At 37.7% G+C, this 10947-nt stretch overlaps 1 protein-coding gene across 1 annotated transcript; it reads left to right on the plus strand.

Annotated features, from left to right (window-relative positions):
- Window positions 1-4: 4 nt before the first annotated feature.
- Window positions 5-10068, plus strand: LOC127642544 (low-density lipoprotein receptor-related protein 5-like; the record flags this gene model as incomplete). Its single annotated transcript, XM_052125177.1, has 10 exons — window positions 5-186; window positions 2282-2472; window positions 4724-4933; window positions 5794-5919; window positions 6048-6284; window positions 6594-6704; window positions 6888-7121; window positions 7536-7678; window positions 7903-8000; window positions 8204-10068. Coding segments are annotated over 10 exons (1794 nt in total), but the record flags the coding sequence as incomplete, so codon positions are not given.
- Between the last annotated feature and the right edge of the window lie 879 nt (window positions 10069-10947).

Raw genomic sequence — 10947 nt, forward strand, 5'->3', positions numbered from 1 at the left:
CCCAACCAATCTCCACTCAAAGCAGCCCCATGACCTGAGTCTGGACCCCTACAGCCGTACTGTCTACTGGACCTGTGAGTCAACTAACACCATTAACATCCACCGCATGGATGGCCACATTGTTGGAGAGGTCCTACGAGATGACGTGGACAAGCCACGCGCTATTGTAGTGAACGCCGAGAAAGGGTAAGTTACAGTAGGATTTTTCTACGTATTTTATATTTTGTGCATTTGATAGATTGCTTGTGTTTATGTCTCACAATAATCAAGAAAGTTTTGGTAAATTTACATTATATGCTACACCATTAAAGAAAGCTATTGCCCTTTAAATTCAACATGAAAGGGCACTCTTAATTTCTGGTAAAAAATAAAAGAATGAAGGACAGGCAGGACTTGGTTTTATCCATCAGGATTTGATTGACAATTAAAAAGTCCTGTACAAAAATGAAGCCAGACCTGAATGTGATTTTGCTATGACAATGCTTAAATAATTATTTGGCTATTAGTTAACATATTTCAATAGTGTTGTTTCAGAGGCTGAGCAAGTTGTTTGTTCGTATTGGCTTACTGTCCATAACTTATGTGTCCGATTTCTTTATTTAGCTTTTGTTATAGGTTTGGCTATGTTCCATAAACATAAAAGCACCTGATAGAGTGCTTATTGCTATATGGTTGGCAGACTTTTAATTACAATGCACAACTGAAACTCTAATGACGGGGCACTTTGCCATTGCTTTCGTATTGTTGGAAAGCTCTGATTCCAACCATGCCTCTTCAATAGGCAAATATGTGGAACAGATGGGCCTCTGTGGTCCCCAGGCTGCGGCACTCACTAGCGGGTCAACCATGAGCAGGCGTTGGCCTCCTGCTCTGTAATTGTGTATCCCATTGTTAGTGAGAATGTCATCAGTGGGTTTTCTATTTGCGTCTCACCCTCACAGCCTTGTCTGAGTGGTGTGGAGGGGACTTCTCCAATAATAGAGCCCGGACAGATGAATCACGGCATACAAACTAACACGTAATGTTTGTTTTTGCGTCTGAGATCAAGCAACTTTTTGTTGTTTACTGTAATCCGCTTGCTTATATTTTTATCCTGAATGTATCTCTCTATATTTAGTCTGGCATTATATTCCTGATCTCGTTATCCTTCTTTGTTTATGAGATGTCACTTTATAGAATCAGTATTTTTGTCTGTGTCTGTAACAGTTTGTATATTGTTTTTGTTAAATGATTATCTGTTTAGTCTAAGAAGCATAGATGATTGCATTTTGGTTTTTTTGTTTGTTTGTTTTTCAGGGCTAATTCACAAGATGACTACCTTTTGATTAGGTTGGCTTGATTTGCTCCAATACTTTGCCTCATAACTTGATCCAAACTTTTTGCGCTGACCCTCGCCAAAAGCGGCAGCAGTAAACCATTTGGATCAGTTTTGGATCCAAAATGGTGTCTCAACTGGATCAAACATCTCAAAATGCTATTCAAAATCATATTTGAATAGTTTTTTTTTTTTTTTTCTTTTCATCAGTGTTGTTTTCGCTCAGATTTTCCAACCTTTTTAGGTAGTAAATGATCAAAACAGAATTCTCAAAGAATTTAACAAAGTTTTGTTTAACGTCGCAGATGGAAATGATAATATGTGATACGGTACATTGTCAATGTTAAAATCTGATTTGGGCGAGAACATACCCTATAGTGCACTGACTCACAAGAGACAACTTCAGATCCGATCTGTCAACCAAACCAATATTGAATTCTGTACTCTACTTAGCATAGGGAATATCTAATATAATGTATTTTATACGTTATATTCGAGAAGTAGCTGTGATTGTTTTGAAGTGGTGTGCACTGTTGCTGTGATATCTAATTACATTTTTGGAGACACTCAGTTGCTATATTTGCAGAGAAATCTATATCGCCAAAGCGGAACAAAATTCCTAGCAGATGCAAATTGTGGGTGTCCCAGACAGCAACCGAAAACAATGGAGCAAACCCACCATTGACAGTTATCGCAAACTTGCCTTAGACATAACATTAGAGGTTTAAAGTGTCTTTGATGTGCGAAAAGGTTTAACAATTCTCTCATACAGTCTAAACAGTAGTAAAACATGGCACCATCAAAGGCGCTCTTACTGTCCAACAAATGAATGTTTATCCAAACACACAGATCATTTTTAGAATGAATTGTAATAACATAAATTACAGCGAACACCTTAATGAAATGCTGACATCTTGCATGAAACAAATTAAAGTAACATTAAGTTTAATATCTTTGTTCCCGCAGGCACATGTATTTTACTACTGTGCAGGATCGTTCGGCTAAAATCGAAGGTGCCTCTTTGGATGGGACAGAGCGTGAATCTCTCTTCACAACCGGTCTGATCCGACCTGTGGCTCTGGCTCTGGACAATAAGCTCGGCAAACTGTTCTGGGTTGATGCGGACCTGAAACGAATTGAAAGCAGTGACCTGTCTGGTAAATACTAGTTTAATACCTTTTTGAATATTATATCTAATGGAATATGTTGTAATTTTAGATTAAACTTGCATATCTGTGTTAATTAATGCAGTAATTTACACTGGATACTATAAGAGGTACCGGTACTTACATTTATTTTCAAAACTGGGTATAAACTTGAGTCAACATAAAATGGCTTTGGCAACAAAGTTATTTCCCTATTTTTATATGTTTCTGGGTGAAATGGGATATTCTATGAGAAACAATTTAGGTTATTTTAAAATATGTATTGATAAAATTGGTTTGGAATGAATTGGATCATGAAAAGTGGGCGTTACATACCAGAACAGAGCCAGGTGGTTGGAGGAGAGGAGTTATATATGAGGGGTTTGTTACATCAGCCAAAAAGGAAGCAACTTATGAAAGATTAAAAAAGACAAAAATTATGAAAATTACAATGAAAAAAAAAAACAATGAATTGTGAACAATAAAACTAGGACTGTGTATTTTTATTTCACGCTGACTTAAAAATAATCTAAAATAAATAGTATAAGTTTCTGTTGTTTGTGATATTGTATTGTAACATAATGAAAACCAAATGTTCCCATTCTTCAACTATAATTTATTTTGAAGATCAATTTTGTTGTCAGAATGTTTCCTAAAAGATTAGGTCTTTTCCCTCTCCATGTTCTCATGCAAGCACTTAACCATGTCATTTGAATATTGATGCTCTGTATGTTTTGATTACATTTTGACTCTTTTGTTGTTTCCTGTCTTGTAATGTATCGTCATGGGCAAATTGATTGTAATCACTTCAGCAATATTCTGGAACATTGTGTGAAAGAGTAGAAACAACAACGTTCTGGTTTCTAACCTCTCCATTGAGATGGAAGTTAAATAAATGCACGTAGAGAGCACAGATCACTTCCCAGTGACACAATCTATATTTACGCTGTGCCTTGTCAATACTGTCTAGTCTAAACTAATCAAAACAGTTTAGTCTGTGCTGTCTAAACTGTGTAAATACATTGACATATCCAGGGCCCTATTGGCCTGATGGCCCGCGGCCAATAAGAGAGAATTTGCAGACAATTGACGGAACCATCACGTGTCATATCCCGATAAAAGGACTGCATTTTCAGTACATCTTATGTTCGTAATCATGTGAAGTACATGTGATTTTATGACTTTCAAACTTAAAAAATGTGATATTTGTAATTTTAAAAACTGTATGTACACTCACTGAACACTTTATTAGGAACACCTGTACACCTACATATTAATGCAATTATCTAATCAGCCAATCAGGTGGCAGCAGTGCAGTGCATGAAATCAGGCAGATATGGGTCAGGACATATTCATTTAATTTTCACATCAACCATCAGAATGGGGAAAAATGTGATCCGAGTGATTTTGACCGTGGCATGATTGTTGGGGCCAAACGGGCTGGTTTGAGTATTTCTGTAACTGCTGATCTCCTGGGATTTACATGCACAACCGTCTCTAGAATTTACTCAGAATGGTGCCAAAAACATCCAGTTAGTGGCAGCTCTGAATGGAAATGCTTTGTTGAGGTCAACGGAGAATGGCCAGACTGGTTTGAGCTGACAGAAATGCTATGGTAACTCAGGTAACCACTCTGTACAATTGTAGTGAGCAAAATAGCATCTCACAATGTACAATACATCGAACCTTGAGGCGGAAGGGCTACAACATCAGAAGACCACGTCGGGAACTTCATTAGCACCAAAATTTTCCTAATAAAGTGGTCAGTAAGTGTATGTCACCAACGTGACTATCACATTCATGAAGTTTGTTAAAATTGCAAAAATGACTTGGGATAGTTTTGGAAGCTTCCGTTAGAATGGGGAAAACTTAAAACAAATTAGTAATGTTTTGCAGCAAAAGTGTGTTGGTTAATTTAAAGCTATTATAGAGTTCAATTCTATAAATATAAATAACTTCAGGTCTGTATTTGTTGACCATTCTTATTCTGAGGTTATTTCAGTTCGTTTATCACAGAAAATCACCGGCTTGTCTCCTTTATTATTTCCAATGATCAAAGTTTCTCCAGATGCTGAGCTCTGATGTACGCATGAGACAGATCATCACACCTTAAGCTATGCATAATCTTCTTATGCAACAATACCTGCTCTGCAGCCAAATGACCAACAAAGGCTGAATAGATCAAATTTATAATGTGCGGCAGTGGAATACCTGAATGTTCTGCCAGAATTATGATTCTACATATCTTTTGTTTGTTTCACAGGGGCCAATCGGATTGTTCTCCAGGACTCTAACATTCTTCAACCTGTGGGCCTGACGGTGCTTGCTGATCACTTGTACTGGATCGACAAACAGCAGCAGATGATCGAGCGCGTGGACAAACTGACTGGTGAGAAGAGAACCCGTATTCAAGGCCGAATCCAGTACCTGACTGGCATCCATGCAGTGGAGTACATGGAACCAGAAGAGTTTGGTAAATTCACAGCTGTCTTTTACATTTCTGAGAGATCAATTTTTGTTTAAAACCTAAATTCACAATCAAATCCGAAATAATTTCCTCTAATAGATAAATGTTTTAGGCAGGTAAAATGTGCAGTTTCAACAAAGTGTGCAGTTAAACGAGATTTTAAACTTTCAGAAAATATTTTTCATCCACCTCGAGAGGTCAAACAGAATATGTTTTATTTTCATTTTATGAAAGAATTAAAGGGATAGTTCACCCAAAAATAAAAATTCTCTCATTAACTTCCCAGATGTGTATGATTTTCTTTCTTCTGCTGAACACAAAAGATTTTTAGAAGAATATATCTGTAGGTCTATACAATGCAAGTGAATGTTGAACAGAACATTGAAGGTCCAAAAAGCACATAAAGGCAGCATAAAAGTAATCCATAAGAATCCAGTGGTTAAATCGATATCTTCAGAAGCGAAATGATCAATATTTATGTACTTTTTACTATAAATCTCCACTTTTACTTTAAGTTCCACATTCTTCTTTTCTTTTTTGTGATTCGCATTCTTTGTGCATTTCGCCATCTACTGGGCTGGGAGGAGTATTTGTAGTAAAAATGGACTTAAATATTGATGTGGTTCTCACCAACACCTATTATATCGCTTCTGAAGATATATTTTTAAACATTGAAACATTATGTGCTTTTTGATATTTTTCAAAATATATTTGTTTGTGTTCTGCAGAAGAAAGTAAGTCATACACATCTGGGATGGCATACGGGGGAGGAAATGATGAGAGAATTTTCATTTTGGGGTGTAATTTAGTCCTTAAAACATTTTTCTTAAACCAAGATTATAATTCTACTGCAATCTCCTTTACAGGGTCCCATCCCTGTTCCCGTGACAATGGAGGCTGCTCTCACATCTGCATCGCTAAGGGTGATGGGACACCACGCTGCTCATGTCCCATGCACCTGGTGCTGCTGCAAAACCTGCTCAGCTGTGGAGGTACATACATATACACACATATCAGTGCCATGAATCAGACATACCACCTCTCCTGCATTCTTATAATTGCATGTTTGGTACATCAGAATTGATGCAGTATCTCTCAGTGCTAAAGACATCCCCCTCAGAGCCGCCCACCTGCTCCAGCGAACAGTTCACCTGTGCCACTGGCGAGATTGACTGCATCCCCATGGCATGGCGCTGCGACGGCATCGCGGAGTGCGCAGACCACAGCGACGAGATGAACTGCCCCATCTGCTCTGAGGTTCAGTTCCAGTGCGACAAAGGCCAATGTGTGGACATCCAGCTGCGCTGCAATGGAGAACCTGACTGTGTAGATGGCTCTGACGAGCAGGAATGCGACAGTACGTCCAACTGTTGCACAGTTTGAACCTGCTGTACTTGATGCTGCAAAAAATGCACCACCGGTTTATAGTGTGGTACAAAGACCCTGTGAATTCTGTTTACTTTAAGCTTAAAAATGTACAAAAAGCTTTAAATACAACAAACAAATCAACTGAAAATACAGTATACAACTGGACACCTGCTATGACTTTCTCACCTTTTTCACATCTCATGAGTTTGCATCCCTGATTCTATTTCTGTTGTTGTGCCAATGGAAGCTGCTTTTGTTAATATGCATTCTAATGTGTATCTTGTGTTTTTCCCATCAGCAATGTGTATGCCCAATGAATTTCGCTGTGGCAACAACCAGTGCATTCTGAAGAAACAGCAATGTGACTCCTTCCCAGACTGCACCGACAAATCTGATGAGCAGTTCTGTGGTACGCTTATACCAAACCCATACTATATCCCATACCTTACCATGTCATACAGCACACCATACCATAACATACCAAAAAGCCAAACCATACCAAAAGTTACCAAGACCTTAAAGCTCCTTTGCAAGATTTGCTTTTGTTAATGTAATGACACGGCAACATCTAACATTTCTGTCAAATTCACAGATTTCTCCACGACTCCCAACGACCTTCCGCGCCACACCAGCACAATCGGCCCTGTCATCGGCATCATCCTTTCTGTCTTTGTGATGGGAGGCATGTGTTTTGTGTGTCAGAGAGTTGTGTGTCGCCATTACAAGGGCCCCAACGGTGGCTTCCCGCATGAGTACATCAGTGGAACCCCTCACGTCCCCCTTAATTTCATCTCACCCACGAATTCACAGCACGGTACTTTCACAGGTACATGACTTTGTGTCTCCTCTTTGATTGTTCTCATTGTTCTTTCTCATTAAGTCTATCGGTCTGTCTGTCTCTATCTGTCAATCTATTGTGAATCTATCTGGCTCAATCTATATGTCTGTCTGTCCATCAGATGCCTCTCTTCTTCTCTCTACTTTTTTTCCTCCTTTTTTTTAATGTTATTTTTTCTCTTTCGATTGCTCTATCTATCTATCTCTGTTGAATGCCTCTTTCTTTCTCTCTTTTTCAAATGTTCTTTTTTAATTTGAATGTTCTATCTTTATTTCCCATTACATCTTTCATAGAATTACAGAATTGGATGTTATCATTCTTCCACCTATACACTATCTGTCTGTCTGTCTGTCTGTCTGAGGTGGTATTCTTTTGTGTGACAGGTGTCTCTGTATGTTTCAGGTATTTCCTGTGGGAAGTCCATGATGAATTCGGTGAGCCTAATGGGCAGTAGTAGCAGTGGGGCGCCCCTCTATGACAGGAACCATGTGACTGGCGCTTCATCCAGTAGCTCTTCCAGCACCAAAGGAGCTTTCTACCCTCAGGTACTGTAATAGATTGGCTCTAAACTTTTGCTTTTGGCATTTTATTGTCATTTATTGTTTTCTAAGATAAGACCATTTTATTTTATATATTTTTAATCAATGCCATCTATGAAAATTATTTTAATATATACAATTCAAATAAATGTCAATTTCTATATTTGATATTGTCTGGTTCATAGTAAACAATGCTATACAAGTCTGGGTTTTTTCTATTCTGTTTATAGATGCTCAACCCTCCTCCATCACCAGCAACTGATCGCTCGCTTTACAACGCAGAAGTCTTTTATTCATCCAACAGCCCTTCTACAACCAGATCTTACAGGTGTGTTGTCTTTCCTAGCTAGCATTTAATAGGAAAAATATATATTTATTTTTTTATGAAATTTTGTTTTCATGGGGTCTTTAAAGACTGTATACACAGTATATACATACACAACACATACAATGCACATCACTGAATGCAAAACCCACTGAAATTGCTTCCTAATAACTGATCATATTTTCCTCTGCGTGTTTCCCCTACAGGCCCTATATGATGCGAGGGGGCGCACCGCCCACCACCCCATGCAGCACAGATGTGTGCGACAGCGACTATACCACCAGTCGGTGGAAAAGCAATAAGTACTACATGGATCTAAATTCAGACTCTGACCCTTACCCACCACCCCCAACACCGCGCAGCCAGTACATGTCAGCGGAGGAGAGCTGCCCTCCTTCGCCCTCCACAGAACGCAGCTACTTCCACCTGTGCCCCCCGCCCCCCTCACCCTGCACGGACTCCTCATGACACCCGGCCAACAGCAACACTTTGTAAATAATTTTAAATATTTTTAAAAACAAAGATTTTATTTTATTCTTTTCCTCACGCTTGTTCAAGAAACATTTCAAACTCTTCTGGAGGGACAGAAAGTGCTGAATTTGCCCTGAACTAATTTTTGGACAGCTTGCACAAATAAATTGCATTATTATAATACTTTTTATAAGTTGCCACTTTCCCTACGAACTCTTCAATGTGTGAGTCTTTTAAATATCAACTGAAATGCAACTAATTGAACTGTCACTGTTTCAGGATGCTTTGATTTAATCTTCAATTATTTTGCAATTAAAAAAAACTATTTAAAAAAAAAAAAAAAAGAGTTTAATTGCTCTGAGGTAGAATCAAACCAAATCGTCAAAATAACACCAAAATCACCAGTTGCAGAGGAGTTGTAAAAATGTGTAATTAGGTAAATAATAAATTTTTGTCATAATGACCACGAGGTGTTCTTTTGATTGTGTTCTATGTGAATATGATACGATTCCAAGTATATGTTTGTACTTTTTCTGTTTACCAAAAGTGTGTTTGCTGCTATTGTACATAAATCATTAACTGTAAATAATGACAAATGAAAACAGCCAGCTAAAACATGTTTGTTTATAATGAAACTGACCATAGACCATTGAATAATTATTTTGATTGTGATGTTATTAATCTCTCATAGCAAAAGATTTTCAGCTTTGATTGTGTATAGACATATCTGAATATACATGTGAAATGCCATTACTTTGAAGGAGTGAGTCTGGATTTGCTTTGGCACAAACAGATTTTCAGTCTTTAAGAGACAGAAAGTCGCCTGTTTTCTAGTGAACCATTTGTTGAGTCTGTTAAAGAACTAAAAATAATACTTATAATAATAAGGCTAAACTAAGCTATGACGTTAACAAAAGAGTATGTGGTTAAATGTACCATAATACTATGGTAACAAACTCTGCCTTTTTTTTTTTTTTTTTTTTTGTAAAATACAACTGAATTCCCCCATTTATGTTAATTCAGAAGAGTAGATTTGTTTATCAGGTTAAAACATGTCTTGTACAATTGACATGCCATTTATTTCTGTTTGATCAAAATTATCTTGAAATTTCAATTTTGTCTTGTTGCCAAATTGAGCACTTATGAAATTACAAATGCATACAACTTTTAATTACTAGATGTTGAAAATCTAGAGGTGATCAGGTCAGTTATAAGATTAAATGCGTCTTCATCTTAACTGAAAATGATTAAATGTTTTGTTTTTACAGTTAGCCATACAAGAACATCATGTAAGAGTCTTTTAAGGCAAATATATATATTATCCCATAAAGTCATTTTGAAAACCAGCTTAACAAGTAATGCAAATTTTCATCATTAAGCTATAATTATGATCACCCTCTAGGTCATTTTAACAAGCTGTCATTTAGCGTGAATGCGAATGAATTTAGTTTGTTTGGATTCTTAACCACTTGTCAGGTCAGCAGTTTGACCTGTAGATACCATCCACTCACACTGAGGGATATGCTTCTCTGTGCAGTCAGTGTCTTTGTTTTGTGTACAAATGCCTCATATAATGCACACTTGTGACGATTTTTGTATCAAAAGCATTTTTATAAATAATAAAGTTTCTATTTTAAACGTAAGACTTCTGTCTTCTTTTGAACACAACACAATTCAAATTATTAATAATTCCGTTCCGATATAGAGTTGACCAGAAGTAGCCTAGGCCTACCGTTTTTAAGAGGTGTTCCCCGGTAAGTCTAAACTTGCCGGTTTCAGCTGTAGGCTCAGATTTTTTTTTCTAATTACATTTAATATACTATTTATATCGCTATTTCTTTGGTATCGTTTGCAGAGAAGAGAAGCAGTTTCGATGAGCCGCACGTTGATTTGACGACACTTTAATTGTAGTATTTCAGCAAATCCACTGAAATGTATCTGGTTTTCGCGGAAATGGCGTCATGCGCTTGGCGCGCGCTTCTTGTCGTCCTGTCAGTCAGTGCATGTAGAAATGCACCAATAAAAATGTGTTCTTTATTGATTCAGTTCACGAGACATAGCTGAACGCTTAGGGGAAATTCCTTTCCCATGACCTAGTTGAAGCCTTTGTATCATAACGCCAATCATATGATTGGCTGCTATGGTGTTTGAGGCCCGCCTTTTTTAGGTGCATTTTCCCTATATAGGCCAGAGAACTTACTATTCAAACACCCGGTGGGTGAGCCCAAGCCCCTTAACATAGGGGGGCTACCTGTTATATTTTAATAAGACCTGTGTTGGCCGCTACCCAATATAATCCCACTAGAAGTCACAAGCACTTCCAATAAAAATAGTAAAACCTCCCTCCCTACCTCTGGTATGAATGGGGTTAAATTATACTCCGTGTATTATATGACTCATACACATCCTCAGACTAAGATTAACTTCCCGTCTGGTTTTCACCATGTGGGGTTATTGATTTTCATACACACTAAAGAGA

This window comes from Xyrauchen texanus, unplaced genomic scaffold (genome assembly GCF_025860055.1).
Source record: "Xyrauchen texanus isolate HMW12.3.18 unplaced genomic scaffold, RBS_HiC_50CHRs HiC_scaffold_683, whole genome shotgun sequence".
NCBI classification, from domain to species: Eukaryota; Metazoa; Chordata; class Actinopteri; order Cypriniformes; family Catostomidae; genus Xyrauchen; species Xyrauchen texanus.